General features: G+C 47.0%; 1 protein-coding gene across 5 annotated transcripts in view; it reads right to left on the bottom strand.

Annotated features, from left to right (window-relative positions):
- The window catches only part of FGFRL1 (fibroblast growth factor receptor like 1), a 163,541-nt gene that overhangs the window by 124,392 nt on the left and 18,897 nt on the right, over nt 1-20,252 (bottom strand). The window contains exon 1 of one of the 5 annotated variants that reach the window (XM_038136371.1): nt 2,770-18,727. The exons of the other annotated variants lie outside the window; for them this stretch is intronic. Within the exon in view, the coding sequence (XP_037992299.1) occupies nt 2,770-2,830 (61 nt within the window). The 5' untranslated portion in view covers nt 2,831-18,727. Of the gene's footprint in view, nt 1-2,769; nt 18,728-20,252 lie in introns of those variants that run through there. 5 annotated transcript variants of the gene reach the window in all.

Here is a 20,252-nt window from a genome sequence, read left to right as displayed (position 1 = left end):
GTCATTCATTTCAATGATCCTGTTTGCCACGCAAACATATGAACAACCTGATCAGCACAGTGGAAGAGCAACATACCAAGTCCTGTGGGCTCTGGGACTGACACAAGGCATCCTTGCCCCTGAATGCAGGACTGAGTCCCCCATAAACATGACACTGTAAAAGTGTTTGTTGCAGACCGGAAGGTATCATATTTGGGAACTTCATGTTTTCCATGCTGGAGAGAGAAAAATATTTGGACAGGGACACCAAAGGCAAGGCTGTGTGTCTCCACAAGTAATGCACAAACACACATTGCACCAGCTAGGGACAAATATGTAGCCCCCTTTGTCTCTTGTTTCTCTCATTTTACTCTTATTTCAGCTTTTTCTCTGAAAGAAAGTTACAGTTTACCACCTGTCCAAGATGCAAGGTCAAGTGTCTCTCACTTTCTCTCTTTTAAAAGGAAAAACATATTTAATTCCAGATCAGAGATTTGATCATGGATATCCATATCCTGAGACAGCAACCTGAACTCAAGATGAAGAGCACCTCGCTGTCCTGCTATTCCTGTGTCCTGGCCTTTTTGGAGATATTCCTATTTACCTTTTCTTCTTACTTGACAAGTATGTTTGTCTCAGGAAAAGTACCAAAACAATTTCAGGAAAGCTTCATTTCCCAAAAAATATTTCCATCATTTCTCATGGTAACTTAACTTTCTCTAAGTATGCACAATGTGAGCCCAGCTGCAATGTGTGTGTTGTGCAAACCTGGTGAGACTGCTGAAGTCAGCAGATGTGGTGTGGATTTGTAGTGCTTTCTTGGAATGAAGAACTTTGCTTCTATTTATCACACACTTCCTTGCTAAAGAAACACTCTTAAAATGGCATTCACATTTTCAGTAAACGCTTTAGGAAAAGAAACAGAAAAGACCATCAATTACCACGAAAAAAAAGAAAACACCATCCTAGGCAATGGCAAAAAATAGCCTGTAATCCAAGTTTTGCTGTTACACTGACACAAAGTTGGACTCATCCTGATCTCGTCCATAACATGACTGCTCAGTCACTCTAATTTAAACAGGCAGCACAAAGCTGTTCTCATGCAAATAATATACAAATCTGCCATGATTTGGTAATACTTAGCTTAATTTGACAGCTATTCATACCATCAGACAAGTATTGATTATAAATAAAGATAAAGAATGAGAAACTCGTGTTTAAATCCTAAGCAATTAATAACTAAAGATAGACAGAGGCAGACGAAATCTGTCAGCACATGGAAAGGATCCACTAATTGCATTGCACATAAGTTGCAAAAGTAGACAGCTTTTACTGCTTTGTTTTTCAGAAAGACAAACTTGTAAGAGAGTTTAAAATGATGATGCCTATCTGTGGCTGCAGCTCCCTCATGGACAGGATGGTGCCACATCTGCCAGGCACCTTTCAGGTGTCCTACCCCAGCTCCTCTGCTCCACAAGGGAAGTGGGACACCATCAGCACCCCCCCTCATACTTAGATTTTCCTCCTATTAGTCAGGTGACTTCCCTATTGACTTAACTTCCTTTTCTTTAATGTCTCTAAGGCTGAGCTTTCCAACATAAGTCCCATTCATGTTTAATCTCTACCTCTATTTAACTTGTCAAGGCTCTAATAAATGAGGAGAGCACTCTTGGCCAAAGGTTTTCCTCTGATCTGCTTGGTCCAAACAGGCCCACAGAAATGGATATAAACTCCAAATGACACAGTTCACACCTGGGAGGATGCAGCCAGCAGCAGGACAGGCAGGCACCCCAGCCAGACAGCATGCCCACCACAGAGCCACAGAAGCAGTGGGGTTGGAAAAGACCTCTGAGATCATCCAGTCCAGCCCGAGACCCAACACCAGCATGGCACCAAGTGCCACATCCAGCCTCTCCAAACACCTCCAGGGATGGGGACCCCACCACTGCAGTCCTTCAGAGTGAGAGAGATGCCAGGCTCCAGCTCCCACCCCAGCCTTGTGTGGAGGTCACAGTTAAACCCTGGGAGAAGGAAGAGAACAGTCACATGGTGAAAATGGCCACTACGCAGGTTAAGCAAAAAGTTTTGAGGACTTCAGGAGGCTGAGATGCTGGGCTCACCACAGTCTCCTCTCACCTTGGAAATAGACCACTTTAGAGAGCCATTCCACCTTTTATTTTTTCAGGAGCAGGAACTGATCCCACTCTTTTGGCCCTCTTGGAGCTGCTTTGCCTCTCAGGCCTAATTCAGTAATGCAACTTAGGCTGGCACAAATCCCACAAACGCCCATCAAATAAAAGTGTAAGACACAAGATGGGACAAGAGCTGACCCTGGCCAGAAGCACCATAAAGAAAGGCTCCAACTGCAGTGGTTCAGAAATCCTGCCTCTATTTGACCACACTTTCATCCCTTTTTTCCCCTGAAAGCCTTGGTGTCCTCATTGCTCACAGCTCCAGAGCTGGCTCCCAGTCACCAGGACCTTTCCCTCTCTCTCTCTTCTGTCGTGCCCTGCCACAGGCCCCCACCCTTGCCCACCAGCACTGGCCATCCCCACACATCTAGGGCACACATCCAGGGCACACCAGCCCTTCCCACCTTGTGTGTTCCACCTGCCATGTCACACCCTGCCCACTCCACCACCAACCCAGCCCCTCATGGCACACACCACAGCAGTGCAGATCACTCCCTCAGCAGACAGAACAAAGGACAAGCCCTTCTCTGCCTCAGCTGCCAGTTCTTCCTCCCCCAGCCTCCACACCAGTAGACATTTATCTGAAAAAAAAAGTCACCTTTGAAGCCAAAACCCCTTTGGGGGCTGGTTGCTGGGAAGAGGGGGCCTTTCCTGTCCATGCTGTCCAGACACTCCAGCAAGCAGCACTATCTCAGCTTGGCTCTCTCCTCAGCCCCAGACAAACGTGGCTTCCCTCTTGACTTGCTATTTAAAACCAAGACTGGCACACGGTGGTTTCAGATTAACGAGCTGGAGCCATCGGGGGTGGGCGGTGTCCCTGTCCCCTGCCCAGAGCCAGGTGCTCCCACAGCAGAGCTCCAGTCTCCTCCGTGTCAGACCAGCCCATTTAGTTACTGGTGGCTTTGTCTTACTGTTTAATTTTAGGAGGATCATTCCCTAAAACCCATGAGAAGCTCCAGCTGCAGGGGAGTGGAGGCTCAGCTGGATATATTGCATAAATTTTAAGGGTTTATTGCATTTACACATCCCCTCTCAGCACACTTTACCAGAATAGCTCTTTATCTGCAGACATGGCTCACTGACCGGGCTGAACGTGGAGCCTGTGCCGAGGTGAACAGCAGAACTGAAACCACTTGGCTCCCTGAAGTGTGTCCCTCCTCCCAGCCTGCTCCCTCAGGAGCTCACAGCTGCCCACTGCACAGGGCACTGAAAGCCTCCTCCACCCGGGGTTTGGCACAAGATGGGTGTTTTGTTTCACATATGATTTCAGAGATTTTGAAATCCGGACCAAAGTGGAGCAGCAGCAACACCTGAAGTGAGGAAATTGTCTTACAAGGAAAATCTTATTCTTCTTTAGAAAACAATAGACCTGTTGGAGCGAGTCCAGAGGAGGCCACAAAGATGATCAGAGGGTTGGAGCCCCTCTGCTGTGGAGACAGGCTGAGAGAGCTGGGGATGTTCAGCATGGAAAAGAGAAGGTTCCACAGAGACCTTCTAGCAGCCTTCTAGTATCTAAAGGGGATTTATAAAAAACACTTTAAAAAAAGAGTATTGGACAGGTAGATAGGACAAGGGGGAATGGAAATTTAGATTCAATGGTAGTAAGAAATTCTTGACTGTGAGGGTGCTGAGGGACTGAGACAGGTTACCCAGGCAAGCTGTGGATGCTCCATCCCTGGAAGTGTTCAAAGCCAGGCTGGCCAGGGCTTTGAACAGCCTTTGTCTCATGGGTGACACCCTTGCCTAGGCAGGGGGGTTGGAATGAAATGATCACTAAGATCCCTTCCAATCCAAGGCATTCTATAATTCTGTGATGATTTTCAACAGGATTGTCTATGTCTCAGGTCCAGCAAAGCCCACGCAACTCTGGGAGGTACTTTAATTTTAGTGGGATAGGATTGCAATTTCTGAAGGAAAATAGTATTTTTCCTTCCTATATAATGGTTATTTTCCTTTATAATTTTTTACTCTATGTATATGAGGTAATGTAGTTACATACACAGAAAATAGAAGAGTGTATATTTGTCATTCTTTGATGCCCAGGGCAGTCATTTGCAGTGATGTTAAACAGGTTAAAGCCCTGTCACATAAACACAGTAAGATTTTACATGATTGCTGGGGCATTTCCCCCAAGGTCCCAGGCAGGACCAGAGCCCCAGACTGAATGAGGTACAGTGCAAACACACAACAAGAGAGAATGTCCAAATGAACAGACCAGAAACAAAACAGGAGGATGAACAGACCTATGAAATTAATTGGCCACAGTCCCACAGGAGATCAATTCTAGGGCCACCTGACCAAGGGCAGGTCACACCAAGTTTTGCACACGTTTGCACTACTGTAAGTGAGCAGACACTTCAAAATCCGACTCGTTGCAGAGGGAAAGATGGGCTTGGGGCACAAAAGTCCAGACATATGTGCCAGGAGCCTCCTCTTTACAGCTCACTGCTGCACTCCTGCTTTCTGTGGCAAGTCAGGACCAAAAGAGCATCATCAGTAGATAGTGACATCACTTAATACCTTTGCATTCTTAGTGCACCTGGCCAAGAAAAATAGCAGGCATTTTATGTTGATTTGGGATGCAGGTCCAGTGCTCTCAGGATGTAGCTGTACTGGAAGATGAGAAGCTTGGGGAGACCAGTGCTGGGTAGAGGAAAAGAAATAGCCAGAGAGAGGATTAACCTAAACAATTGCAAGAGGATTGACAGTGATGGACCCTGGGTGATAAAAACCAGGTGCAAAACACAAAATTACTTTAACACTCAGAAGCAACTCAAAAAACCCCACAGGAACATGGACAGGCATTTATGTCATCCTCGTGTGAGCACAAGGCAGCAACGTGCAGGTGGGGAACAGCTCAGGCTGTACCCATCTGAAGGGCTGAAGTGACAACCCCCAAAGCTGCTGGATGGGAAGAAATTCAACTACAGTGGGTCCAGCCTCACAGCAACCTGTAGGCTGAAAGGTGTAGGTGAAATCTTGGTATTTCACATTTCACACCATGGAATGTGTGCTCCTTTCCACATGCCCAGCGATGCCAGCACAGCAATAAGGTGACATCGCGACTCAGGCAATGCCATTAGATCACAGCACCCAAAGAGAGGGGCTGGAAGCTCAAGGGACAATTTGCAGGGCTGCACCAACCTTTTCTCCCTCCTGATGCTGTTGGTGCATACTAAAAATATGTGGCTGTCATGGAAGACACCTGAATGAAAAAGAACAGCATTTGTGTTCTAACCCTAGGAGCTGTGCATCTGAAGTTAATGAAAAACCAGGTCTATGATCCCTACAAGACAAGTCACATCCTAGGCTAAAAAGCCACCATCAGGCCCAGCAAAGCCGAAACTCTGTACAGAAAATTACCATGACCCTCAAGCCCATTACCAGGCGCTGGCTCTTTTGTGTCCCTTCAGATTCAGGTGAGGAGAACAGGCATTAAATCCACAGCAGATCTGAGGTTTAGGACTCCAGCTCTAAAAGGGGGACTTTGCCTTACATATTTTTACATTCCAGTCATACATAAACAAAGAATATAATCTGCTTTTGAGGATTTAAAGTCTGTGGATCTCGCTGTCCATGTTAAGGTGCTTGGCTGGTGCCACCATCAGATGTGATGTGCCAGGCTGACTTTTTTCCCTTGCCTAATGTTTTAGAAAGGGAAGGAGCACAGAGACCAATCTCCTGCACTCAGACACCTGTGCATAGAGGCAGTGCCTTCCACCTAGGGGTTGGTTTGTTGGAAGAAGGGGAAGAAGACAGAGAAACTTCTCTCCAAAATCACACATCACCTGTCCAAATGGTCAGCTTGCCTCTGGCAGTCTCTTTTTGGCACATAACACACTGGATTTGGGCTGTGAAACCTCGCGTTGCAATGCATCCCTAAAAGTAACAGCCACCAGATAAGGAAGGAGGGAAGGTCTGGGTATCTTGCAAAATGTAAAAGAAACACCCTCAGGGGTCTTCACAGAAGCTATAAACCCCAGCAACTGTTTTGCCAGGTGTGACTGCGCAGCACCTGCTGGTAAAGAGACTGTCAGCTGGCACCTCGCCTGTCTCATCTTCCCAGTGCCCCAGAGCCCACGGGGCAGGCAGTGCTGAGCTGGGCAGCCAGGGAAGTTATTAGCCAGCCCTGCTCGGCAAGGGCTGCACTGGCGCCGGGCTTTGAGCAGCTGAATGAAGTGTTGTCATTTCCCAGCTGGGAGTGGGGAAAAGCACGGTGCCGCTTCCTGATGCTGTTATTTTATTTTGCAGCGGCTTCCCCTTCCCGCTGTCTGAATGTCACAGATTACTTCACTGCTGTGCGAGCCTGGGAGGGGGAGCAGAGGGGGAAGTGAAAAATCTGGCAAGTGCTTCCCAATCAGCCGGCATCCCCGATGCCCCAGCAGCTGCACAGAAACCAGAGGCTGGAAGGGATGGGTGGCAAGTTCACCTTTTGGGAAGCTAGAGCCATGCACAGGTCAGGAACAAAGCTGCTAATACCCACAGACCCCGCTCTCACTCCCATCTCTTTAACCCCTCTGCACTAAGGCTGGGGATGTCTTGCTGGCTCAGGAAACATAAGCCCCGGGCTGCTTTTTGGAGCCTGTCAGCAGTGCTCTTTTGTCAAGCAGAGGCCTTCCTGTCAAGTGATACAAAGTGCTTGCTCTCCTTTTCCCCTTGGGATCCGCACACGCTTCCTCCCATAGCAGCCCCAGCCTTTGTCAGCCCGAGGGAGCAGGGCAGCTGGCAGCACTCCCAAGAGCCTGGCAGGGACACCACTCTGCACAGCCCCAGAGTTCACCCTGCACTGCAGGCAAAGGGCTGGGCAGGGCAGGCACTGGGGAATTCGGGACACCAGGCTGGAGAATGGCAGAGATCACCAGTGAGGGTGATCAGAACAAGTGCAGCCACCCCATGATTTCATCCAGCGTACAGAGAGCTCCTTCCCACAGCAGGACTAAGGATCCAGCCAGGGGTGGACTGGAGCTCTGAGAGAAATAGCAAGAATAAGACACAAAAAAGACACGGCATGATTTCCCCAATGAAACAGCAGTGAGAATGTCAAGTTCTCCAGCACTCAGGAGAAGTCTCTTTCACCGGAGTATCCTTGACTTCACTCACCTCTGAAATTTTACCTAGCCATGGCCCTGTTTTGGGGAATTGACTCCATATCTGCAAAGTGACACAGCTGGGGTAATCTAACACTGAGCGACAATGCTGTCATTATCAGCTAGGTCACATTCTCTTTCCCTTGCTGCTTGGTTTGGTGGAAGCTCTTCCCTCAGTGCCTTGGATTTGTAAAGCAGGGACAAGGGTGGCAACTACCTCTGTAAAGCATTTTAAGATTTCTCCACTGCGAGGTGCAACACCCACTAATTTCAGAAGGACTGTTGACTGAATCAGGCAGCACTCAGAGCTTAGAGGGTATCCTGAGGCTACTAAAATCATCCTTCATTTTCAGACAAAAAGAAGATATAAATAAAATTATTCTGCTTAATCTGTTCATTCTGAACAGGTTGGAAAGGAAAGATATTTAAACAGCAGAGATTGGGGCAGCATGGAATGCCACCTTGACTGTCTTGTTTGCAGGTTGCCCATATAATTGTCATGTCAGAAACAACTGTCATATCTACAACACCTAGTAAGAGTTGTGTATCAGGAGCAATTAAATTTAAAACACTTGCGATTTCTAAGCTTAGAGACCACATAGAAATCCCTGCAGAAAATGCAATAAGTCAGACTTGATGGCAAAATTAGTGTCCCAAGAAAGCCTTTTCTGATTGCAATGGAATTTCTGCATCACATTCTCCAAGGCAGGGGTAGACCAGGGCAGGGCAGAGCAGCAGCAGGTGGGACCACTTCTCTCCATAGCAGTACCAGCTTGTGGAGGCTGAAAGTACCAGTTTTAAACACTGCCAGCTCCAGGCCAAAGCACACATAGCATTTGGTAGTGCACAGCACTGCTCCAGAGTAATTCAGGCTAGGAAGCACCCACCAGGACAGTCAAGCAGAGTTCAAGCAGACAGGTTGCACTAAATCCCATGTCAACACGCAGCCTCAGGCTCTGATGTCTGGGTTGAGTAAGTGTAACTCTCCACTGATCCCCGGGGTGATGGGGAAAACACTATCCTCACAACCCTCAAGGCACAAAGAAAATCTGTTCATTCTCACTTCTTTTTCACCCCTCCTAAAGTGATGGCATTCCTCACCAGCTGTAATCAGCACGCACACTCTCCCAAAGTGCCATTTAATACCGTCACACAAAACTGCTGCGTGACCCACTTTGGGTTATTATGTGCAATAATTATAAGACACCACAGTCCCGGTCTGCCAGGCTCCAGGAGGCTTTCTGCAAGGGCATTCCCTCAATTCTCCCTTCATGTGGACTCTCAGCTTCATGCCTGGGAGATGGACAGCATTTCTCTCCATCGCATCCACCCCCACCTCCGCTTAATTTCATGCTTGGACTGTGACTACACTAACAGGGCATATCGAGTTTCTCCCTCGTACACTGATTAAACCGACATGGTGCTTTGCACAGTCTTTCACAGGCTCCTTATCTCACTAACACGAGGGAGGAAAAAGCACAAGGACAACTCTGAGCAAAGCAACACTGTCTCCTTTCCTGGCACTGGCAGAAGTCTCTTTGGGAAACGCCGCGCACCCTCTGTCAGGAAGCTGAGAGAGAAAACTGCGACAGCTCAAGGGCTTGTCAGAGCAGGCTGGTCCTGGTAAATGAGAAATTCTGGAGGTCTCTGACAGTGTTTTCCAGCCTTTTCACTGTATTTTTCAACTGTATCAGACTGAGGAGGTAGGTAGAGATCAGAGGCTCACAGAGGTGGTGTTTCAGAAATGGCCTTTGCTTCTGGGAGCTCTGCAAGAGATGCCCAGGAATGGGCAGCGGCAGTGCCCTGCCTTACCTCAGGGCATGGTTATGGCAACCAGGGTCATGGCTATGGTTGCAGAGCACTGAAGCCACAGTTGAAGGGCTATCACTTTCCATCAGTCTGAAATTCACCAGCTCAGTGTTAACCAAATTATTTTTTATATATACCAACATCGCCTCATCCTCCAGGCTTTGGTGTTGTTGTAACCTAGCAAGCTTTCAAAGCTTTTCTGTCTTGCTTCAGGACTAAAAAAACAGTTAAAAATATGAAAATATGGAGGATTTTAATCTACTCCCATTTCTTTGATTTTTCACAAGGTCATAAAAGAAGGGAATATTCCAAGAATAAAAAAAGAATGGAATAATTCCAGTAATTAGAGGGAATTGCCACAATGCCAGGATAAATCAGTGGCAGAGCCATGGATAGAGGCAGAAGTGGAGAACAGCTCTCCTGACTCTAGGGCCTCGAGTCACTCCAAACATAAGACATCCAGAGCAGCAGAAGACACACTAGGTCATCCATATGGAGCTGGTACATAGGACCCTAAACCTATGGAATGCCTATCGTCCTGCAGGGTAACAGAGCCTTGGGAAAAGGTCCCCACGTACCAGTTATCTGTGCTCAGAAAAGCAAGTAACAGCCCAGATTTCCCCAATGCAGCTGTCCATGTTCAAGCCAGTTTCCTTCAGCTCCCTGTACCACAAGTACAGGGAGACTGCGTTCATCTCATCGTAATGCAGGCACTGAGGACAGGGCAGATGATTCCCTTGCCAGGTGTCAGCCCACAGCCCAGCACACTCTCATCAAAGACTCCATTTGACAGGCTCTTCAGGCAGCAATAGAGCAACAGGGGCACACACTGTCAAATAATTTGGTCCCAAATTAAAGATTTCATCAATCCTAGGATTTGAAGCTCTAAGAGACCTTTGGAAAAGGCATTACTTTGCTTTTCTCTCCTCTCTTGTTCTTGGGCTTGGGCCAACTACAAAACTGCTTCGGTACCTTAAGACAGACTTTTCACTCCTCGTGGGCTTGTGAAGCACTCACAGCTCCTTTCAGCTCCTACTAGAACCATTCAACACCTTTACAAGTTCCTTGGTTTCTCAAAGGAGCCAACCCAGCATCTGCAGAGCCAATTATAGGAGAGCACAACACAAGTATAAAAGAACAGACTCTGTTTCCAACCCACACATCAGAGGTTTTCCTTAGAGAACCTCCAAATCCACAGGCTTACTAGCTGCCTTCAAATCTCCTTGCCACAACCCTTGCCAAGAGAGGAGCACCTGGAAGAGGAATGGGAGCTGATTTCAGAGGTGGATTGATTACCTGGACACACCTCACTGATGTAAAGGTACCAGCTCAGACCTCAGCTTTTCCAGCAGACCCTTTGTCACAAAAAGCTGCATTTCAGAGAGACTTGTTCTACTCACACAGACCCACAGGTGACATGTGCAGTTTAAAACAGGCTGTTTTCAGGAGCACATTTCCTTGTTTGGCTTGGTACCATAGAATTGCTGCTGATACCACAGCTGAGTGGAGCCAGGCTATCATTACAGATAGATGGTCTGCTGGAAAGTGCTTTCACACATGCACACACACACACACACAAACACACGTGCATGCTGAGTTTGGCTGGGCTGGTTAAAACACCACAGCACTTATTGCTCCTTGAGGCCCATGAGTTCACTTCCAGGCTCCCAGCCAGCTTGGAAATCACACAACCCACATGAGCAGCAAGGTTGTAAGGAGACATTTGTCCAGAAAAAAATAGTTCCTGAGTGCTGTTCCCCGCTGGACACATCTCAGCAACCCTGAAACCAAGATAGTAACTAGTCAACACTTTGGGGACTATCCTTGGCGAGGTCAGCCAGAAATGATTGCCCACCATCAAGAGTGACAGGGCTGCCATGCTGGGGATAAAGGAGAAAGCACCTCCTAGGCCTGGCTATTCTTTGCAGGGAAGGACAGAAATTTTCAGTCATGTTCTAGTGCTTTTCTGTCAAGCAAAAGGGCCAAAGAGGCATGAAAAGGGTGTAAAACATTCATGCTGTCTAGAAAAGACAGCTGAGCACAGGGCACCTTTCAAGGACCTCCTTGCAAACACCAGCCCAAGGGACAAGGGCAGGATGCCAGGTAACCAGAGGATGGCACACTGAGGAGGCATGGAGCAATAGTGGGTGACCCCACGTGGTCCAGAGGGCACCTCATTTACAGACATGCTTCTAAAAGTGACTGCAAACCACCACAGGTGTCTACTCCAGCAGAATAACACACAATGGACAGACAGCAAGGCAGAGAAAGGAGTCTCAGAGATCAATATTGATACAAGGTTCTTTCCCCCAAATTGTGCTGGCCCTTCAAAAACCCTTCCCACTCTGTCCTTCCTCTCCAGCACCTGGTCCATCAGGTTCAGCTGGATCACAGCAGGGTGAGAAGTGAGGCATGAGGGGGGATGAGGCCACCTTGTCAGGCCAAATTCAGATACCTCACAAGCACATGCCCTCATTGTGCAAGGGAATGGGGATTTGGCCCTTCATACGGGGATGAAGTTTGTGCTAAAGACAAGGTAAAGTCAGGGCAACCCCTTTGTTCATCACAGTGTAACAATCTGCATGAAAACACAGCTATTGATATAATCAGGTTTTCCCATCCCTAACATTCTTCTTGTTCTTCTCTTGCTTTAATTTTTGCTGATAAGAGGTGGCTCATTATTTGGGGGGAAGGGGAGGCTGCCTATGTTTTTTTCCCATTAAACTGTGGCAGCGGTGTGCAGAGAAGCCCAGCACTTCCCCTCTCTCACCGGGTAAGCTGCAGCACAAAGGCTTGGGGCTGATCTCACATCCTCTCCAACAATTAAAAGTCAAGGCCAGCAGCACAGCCAAAACTTGACACGCTCTTTTAGAGAACAAAGGTCACTAGATTGAAGTCTTCACTCCCTGCTTTGGCCGAAGCAGCATGAAACATCCTCTTCAAAATCTAAGGCAGTTGAATCTTTATCAGGTGATGATGGCTTTTTGGAGAATAAAGACGACTGACCTCTGTGTCTTCCCTCCTACTGTTCCACAAGAAACCTTCAGGCTGCCTAATTAGTATAAATCATTTTCCAGTAAGTGCTCCTGCCCCATGACAGCCTCATCAGACACCAGGTCCGGAGATAAAGCTCCGATGGCGGCGATGGTGGCGCTGGGAATGACGGCTGAAGGAAGCCAGGAGTCCGACGGTCACAGCCACGGCTGGCTCCAGCTCCCCCAGGAGCAGCACAGGCTGAGGTGCTCACTGCAGATGTGCAGGTGTGACCTCCACAGCCAGGAGACACTGGGCTGGAGAGGACAACAGCTGGGCAGGAAATGAGCCAGAGAAAGGCTACATTAGAAACCGCAGCACTCTCGGTGTTTTTGCACAAACGGTGCTTTTTGGAAGATTAAATGAAATAAAAAGTCATTACATGGTTAAATGGCTAATTTCATGGCTATAGTCATAAAGCTGACAGAAGCCAGAGCAGCCACAGGGAGGCCCTGTCCAAGCCTGACAGCATCAACACCCTCTCAAGAATGAGGCTTCACTAAGTAATTTGGTTTGGGCTAATTTAAAATCAATCCTCAGAGCATTCTGTCTGGTCAGCCCAGGAGTTTCACTCTTGAAAGAGTCCAAAAGATAGACTCAGCCATCTTCTTGCTCATCATGGGGTAGGACTAAAATTCATCCCAGATTTTTGGAGGTCCTCCCTGCTTGCTGGCCCTTCTTAATGCTCCCTGCTTTGCCCAGCACACTGAAATCCTTACACAATTCAAAGGTAACCTCCAATTCGAGGAGACTTTGTGTGGCTGGTGAACAAGGTCTAAGATGATCCCAACTCCACTTTATCTGGTCAAAACAAGGATGACCCAAGAGGAAAGCCTGCAGTGGTGGCCTGAAATTGCCATGAGTTTCATCCTACTCCTTCCACTGCCTCAGACAGACTCTGGGAGTGCAGACTGATTGCATTTCCCCACACACTTCAGTCCACTTCTAGCACAGATTTCGTTCCAGCAGAGAGACTTCCCAGCATCTCTCCAGCAGACAGGGAAAACGCTCACAAAAAGGGTATTTTTAGGAGCCGTTTCCTCCTATCAATCTGAAGAGCAAGTGGCATTTCCCTATCGTTAGCCCAACAAAAATAGAAAGCACGAGGCACCACAGTGTCAGGCCTCTCACTTCCATGAAGAACTCAGAGGCCTGGGCTCTTCCACACTCAAGCTCAGATTGCAAAGATGAAACCAGGAAACCCCCAACAGCACCACAAAACCATTTGTATGCCCCTATGGGCTTGCAGAGATCTAAGTTCAAAGCAGCACTAAAGCAAAAATCAAACTGACTCCTTCCTCTTCTCATTGTGCAGTCATTCTGATGTGGTCAGAAGGAAGATTCAGGTCACCAAATCACCCTAAAATACTTTGTTTGCATTACTTTTCAGCAGTACAATGTGTCTGATTGGCCCTGGGTAGGCAAAGAAGAGTGAGATGGCAGCAGACAGCCAGCAGCAGGAAAGGATGCAGGGAGAGAAGGGCCTCCAAAACAAAACTCAATGGAAAATACCATTTTTATATGAAACAGCCTCTGCTGACAAATAGTTCTTTGTCCCAACACAAAGAGCATGCTTCAGGCATGAGTTGCTAAGACAGAATTTCCCTCATGCAATTCCCTCCTCAAGATATGCTGCAGAAGTCAGTACTGCCTCCATGTGCCCTACCTGCTCTGAGGTTAAGACAAAACAATTCCAGTTGTGTCCTAACATGAATAAGTTCTCCATTTTGTGCATTGATCTACTCCACTTTTGCTAAGACAAACCCAAAACCTTCCTCCAGTCCCACTGAAGTGAGAGGGGCTGCACTGCTGGGACTCAGGCAGAACCACTCTTCTCCTCAAAGCCTCACCTGTGTTAACTCAGGCTCAGAAAACATTTCATAAAACATGATACAACTTTGATCAAGCCACAGTAATTGACACGTTAAATTTCTGCATGTAAATTAAGTTTTAAGAACTTTGTCTCCCCAAAAAAATTTTAAGCGTGGGGGGAAAAAAACCCAAATTTTTGTCAGTTTTCTTTCATGGGGTATGAATTGATAGAATAGAATAAATTGTATTTTAACTCTGAGATCAACTCACTTAACACTGTGAAAAAAAATCCCCAGAAAACTGGAGTCAGGTTTATCAGACATCATTTACCTAAATTTAAAAAAAATAATCTCACCACTCCCTAAAAAAACAGTGATTAAAAATAATTGATAAAGAAGTCATAATGGATGAACACACATATGCATTCACCCTGCTCCTTACTAACCACAGCTCCTAACAGGAGATAATGGAAGCTGCTTTCAAATGAAATGTCTAAATGGGCCTAGAGCTTGTTTTCTCCAAACTCAGCCAGGCATTACTGCTGCCACAGCCACTTTCAATCAAGCTTTTACTGCAAAGGAAAACAAAGGAAGAAGTTAAATCCATGGGAGATTTCCAATGAATACTTAAAAATCTTTTCATGGGACAGAGTGAGGGAACTCTGTACCAGCAATGACCTCAGAAATCTTGTGAGTTCTCTCCAATGCAGGCTGTTCCCTCTCTCCCCTAGATTTTAATTAGCTAATTCAAGGCCTTGTATGGAGGAGGAAAGAGTAGTGCTTAAGCAGCAGAAAGTTCAGCTGAATTTGCTGTGTGCTTGGAATTTAATAGACAAATACCATGATCCTTTTGGGAACTGTCATTTCCCACACTTAAAGGTGGACATACAGCCACTCGGAGCCTTTTAAAGGACCAGGGACACAGAGAGTGTCTTCTTTTACCAAGAATATGCTGAGATTTGTGTCCCATCCTGCACCTTCCATGGGGAGAGCTGCTGCCACACTGTCCCCACACAAATCAGTGCCTGTGCAGACACACAACACACACCCGAGGCATTCTCCCTGTGTGCCTGTTTCTCCCCCCACAAGCTCTTTTCACCAGCCTGAGGAACAAAGCCAGCAGCTGAAAGATCCAGCAAAAGTGCCTTGTTACTCAGAAGAAAGAGATACTTTAACTCAGCTGTCAATAAGTTTTGCCCATTTACATGTGTGCGGAACACTTTGAATAAATTACGTTTCCAGGATTTAGCTCCACGACAGTGGCCTAACAAAAGGGGACTTACAGCTCCAGGGGAGAGGAGGGGGACAAGGGGGAAACACATTCTGCACAAGACAAAATCCCTTCCAGAACCATGAGGGCAAACTGGGTTGGCATTTTCCTTTGATGAGCACAGCTTTTACATCACTTGCAATCTATTTTCAGACACATTTTCTGCATTTGCATCAAGCACAGTCACTTCCACATATGGTCTCTGTGGGGGTGAGGATGGGATGGTTTAGCTTTTTTAATTACAGACACAGCAAAAGTAAAAACAATGGGGGAACCATAGGGTGCTGCTGATGTCAGGTGGAGCTGTGCCCCTCAGGGGACCAATTTTACTTGGAGAGTGAAATCTGCTGTTCCAGCTTTTAGCAGAACCAGCAGCCAACAGAAGCACTTACAAGACACTGGCTGGGGTTTGTATCTTATTTTAAATATGCACAATTGTGTCCCCAGGTGACTACTCTGAAGAAAATTTACCTGTGGGGAGTGAAAGAGAGGAGGATGCAGTCTGTTACAGCACCATCGGGCAGGAAAAGCAGCTTTCTCATGGACCAGTCCTCCTACACCAGGGGAACCACTTCTGCATTTTCCTGAGCAAGACACCCCAAAGAGGAAAAACTCACTGGGGTAAAGTCAGTAGGATTATTATGAAAAAAAAAAATAAGAAACTAAGTTTCCTGCCTATTGAAAGAAGACTACCAGATAGAAGAGTCTCACCTCTATCCTTTACTTGCCTGCAGGGAAATAGTCATATAGAGAGGTGCTAGAATGGATTTAATCAAACACAGGTTTGTGCCCCCATAAGAGATCCAGCAGATGAAGCTCCCAGCTCTGTGCCAGGCAGGATAGACCAGCCACTCCAATGGTACATGCTGATCCTCACATCCTTCAAATTGTAATGCCATGAAATAAAGCCGGGCTGCATTCCAGGATTGCACTGGTCACTGACTTTAATAAAAACAAGTGAAGTAAGATAGATCCATGAGGCTGAAACTCAGGCAGGTTCCCCACAAAAACAGCAAGTGAAAAATATCCCCAGCTGACAGGCTCCACTGTGCTTTGATGGCAGCAGCTTGGGATGGGCAGCCAGAAAGACCTAAAGACTACCCGAAACCTCCCTCCTCAAAGGCAGCAAACATGAATTCCTGACCTCCCTGATATGAAAACCAAATACACTGAAAGCAGGAGAAAAGGAAACCACCGACATCACAGCTTCGTGTTTAATATCAATGGGAACACGCAGAACCTTTCTTCACTGCTTCAAACAAATGAGTGACTCATTCCCTTCACAGCAGCAACCCTCACAGCCACTGCCAGCCAAAGAAACAACGTGGAAAAAAGAAAAATCCATGTCTATTAGGTGAGTTCTCTACCCCCAGAACCCACCAGCGAATGGTGCTTGACAAATGATACAGCAAATTTCTCATAGTCCAAAATACCCTCTCTGCAACTACCACCTGGAGCCAGTAAAAACCACTGCCAGAAGCGTGCTGATTTCCATGCTCTTAATCTTATCTGTGGAAAAGGATCCAGGGCATCAACTTCACTGATGTTTCCAGGAAGAGGAGCCCTAATCAAGCATTTCTGCCCATGAATAACAGACAAGGAATGTCTCCACTTGGCCAGCAGTAGCCTGTGAAAAATTAAAAAAACATTGTAAAATTGGCTTTGGAAGCAGGGAGAGCTGAGGGTGATTGCTGTCTTATCTCCACCAGTGCAGATGCTGGAAGGGAAAGGCTGACCCACAGACAGCTGTCGCTCTGAGACAGCCTGACCAAATCCACAACAGAACGGGTCTATGATGCTGGGTGGCCATCACCCAAAATGGAGTTCCCAGCTAACAGGTGTTTGGTTTTATGTCTTTAACAAAGTTGTAATAATCACTGATTTTCTTGAAGCTTCAGCTGCTGTGCAGTGCAGAAGTTACAGTCAAAAAAACACCCATGTTTTTCAGAGAACTCTGAACATGCACCAGAAATCGTCAGTGGATCAGGTATGAACCTGAGACTAACCAGACCCAGACTGGGGACTGGCCCTTTAGCTCTGGAAGGCACCAAATGGGCCAGATTGCCTTTTACTAGAGAATACTCCTGAAAAAGAAAAGCAAATGTTAACAAGTCCTTTTTCATGCCAGCTGGGTCTCCTCATTCCCAACCCCTCATGCTTAGCAGAGAGTGCTGCATCTGCCAGGAGTAATTGCTGATGCTGGAGTGCCTGCTCCTAAGCAAGTAAAAGCACTTCCAAGCGTACATGGGCATGCAGGTTTTGCCATGGCACTTTCTTAGAGATCTGACAACACACAGCAAAGGGTCAACAGTTCTCTCTGGAAGGCTGTGTTGATATCTGCTGCAAGATAACGCACCCTGAAGTCAAAGGAACTTACTTATTTTCTAGGCTGGTTATCAGTTGTTATTGTAAGTAAAGCAGTACTATGTCAAATGCCCCTTCGTTCTGACCTTCCCATGGGCAGGACCCACTAAGATCTCACGGAATGTGAAATAATCATTAATACACTTTCTGGCAGTGCTAATAAATCATATAGCTCAACGTCTTTTAACAAAGCCATAAAACTCTACCAGAGACACATCAATAAACTGCACACTCGAGAACTATTCCACCCCCAGCCTCTTCCCTCGCATTCCAAAAACGCAGAAAAGCAGCAGTGACGTTGGCTCCATCCTCTAATCCCCAAATCCCCCAATTACACCAAGGGAGCTGTAGATAACACAGATTTAAAGACCTAAAAGAAAGCTTCTTTCAGAGGTAGAAGAAAGGTGTTATATCAACAATCCTGGGTAATGGATTCATTTACTATGACACTTCTCCCTGTGCAGACAGACAGGCAGCACAATGTCTACAGACACTATGCCTCCCATTCAGAGAGGAGTTTGGTGGTACCTGAGCCTTCTGCAATGAGCTGAATCTCATGCCATAAGGAAAAGTTTTGCCTGTGTAAGGAAATGGGCCGGCTCACATACTAATCCTTCTAACTCTCACTGAAGCCTGAGGGTAAATTCACATATATTGGCTTTAAATTAGCCTTTCCTTTTCCACTTCGAAGAAGCCATTCCTGATTGACACCAGAACATGCTCAAAACCAGATCCCATCAGCCCTCCTTCACCTCTAACTTCGGACACCAGAGCAGAGGCACCTGAGGGGTCCCTCATCTCTCTTTACAGGAGGAAAATGTGCTTTTAGGGCATGAAGCATCTCAGTCTCACACAGGTAAAGAGTGGTGCAAATAAATCCTGTTCTGCAGCATAGCAGGGGCTGGATGAGCTTTTCTCCCTCCCGTTGTTGAAGGGACCACTGGGGCTCTGCACAGAGTACTTTCTGTTGGTGGCGTTTTCCAATTGCTGCCACAATTGGATGCCCCCTTTCATGATAGTGGGACTCCAGGCCATGGTGTCCATCTTTTGCAGTTCACATGAAGCAGGAGCTGCTCTATCAGCCCTGTATCAGGCCATGGTGAAGGGCACCAAGTCCTCTGTGTGCGTCACCAGCCTTGTCAGCAAGGGCAGGATTTGCAGCACTAACCCAGAGAGGAAAGTTTTGCTTCCAGCTCCTCATCCACCACCCACAACTCCTCCTCCTGTATCCAGCTACAGTCCCTCTGCTAGGACTCTAAAAAAAAAAAGAAGTTGCTTTCAGGGTCACTGTGAAATGATGTTGTTTTCAGCAAGCAGAACTGCCTGAACCTAATTTACTGTACATCCTGTCTGTACTTCACAATGAAAACACCACGCAAGGTTGCAGGTCAGACCTCTGAGCCCCTCCTGCTTGTGATGCTAACTCCTGCATGGTGATGAGAAAGCCCCAAGGGCTATCAATCCTTCCCACTCTGGGGTATAAACTGATCACCAGGAGGAAGGAAAACCACCTCTTCCCTTAAATACATATAGTGTTACACACATAGGAGCAAGGAGCCTGTGTGTGAAGCTTCCAGACTCAGCTGCTTTGTGGACAGTGACCAAAACATTTCATAGGAATACAGAGCAATGTCCTTGGATGTTTAACTGCAGTGTGTCCTCAGGCACACCTGGCAGGGAAGAGCTGGGGGCTCTGGGTTAGAATGACTGAGGATATTAAGCAGCTGTGGAGTGAGATAGAGCCCATCCAGCTCTAAAAACTCATCAAGGGGGGAAAAAAGCTCAGTGGGAACTTGCCTGTGATTTTAACCTGTAGGCTTTAATTACTGGCACTGCATGCAGATATGCATGAGCTATATATGACTATGGCAGCACCACCATTAGCTATTCCAGGAACTTAAATATGGCCAGGACTCAGCTCTTGGGTGCATCTACAAGGAGGTGTCAAACTCCCAATTACAGTCTGCAGAGAGATGGTCAATATTGGCTCAATGCCTTACTTACCAACATCTCTATCAGCTTTGAGGGCAGCTCAGACACCAACACATAAATGATTTTATCCATGAGCTGAGCACTTCTCATGGTGCCTTGGCTTCAGGTTGCAGGACAGCATTCCCATGCCTGGTGGGGTGAGCCCCATGGAGAGGACAAAGGGGTCCCCTGGAGCCCCTTCCCCACTTGTACCCACCTCCTCACACTCCCCAGTGGGGCAGAGGCTCCCTGCTCCCCCGCAGACTCAATGCACCAGCACAGCTGGATCAGAAAATCATCTGCAGACCTGCAGATGCAATGGGATTAGTTCTACCTGAGCATGAGCACAGGGAGGGAGCCAAGCCCATGGGTTCCTCTGGATTGTCCCGACGCTCCTTGCAGGCAGAAGGCAGCATGAGAGGGGAGGCAGTGAGGGGAGCCCTGTGGGCAGGCAGGAGTTCTCAGAAACTCTTTTTCATTCTCACTAAATCCTCTATCCAAACCTTTCCCTTTTGCTAAAAGTCTTTGCAAACACCAGCAAAACCTTTCCCGTTAATCTTTCTCCATCTGGCTAAAACAACACAGACTGTCTGTCTCCAGGGAAGGCTGTCACAGGATATGGGGGAGGAATCTATCATTTGTAATGCACGGAAATATAACTTACATATATCAAAGGCATTTGCTGCAAAAAAAAACAAATACGCAGCAGAGATTGGGAGGCCAAACCCTCATTGCC

The sequence above is a fragment of the Motacilla alba genome, chromosome 4 (assembly GCF_015832195.1).
Source record: "Motacilla alba alba isolate MOTALB_02 chromosome 4, Motacilla_alba_V1.0_pri, whole genome shotgun sequence".
In the NCBI taxonomy this organism is placed as follows: domain Eukaryota; kingdom Metazoa; phylum Chordata; class Aves; order Passeriformes; family Motacillidae; genus Motacilla; species Motacilla alba.
Note: the sequence above shows the minus strand (reverse complement) of the source record. Positions and strands in the feature narration are given on the sequence as shown.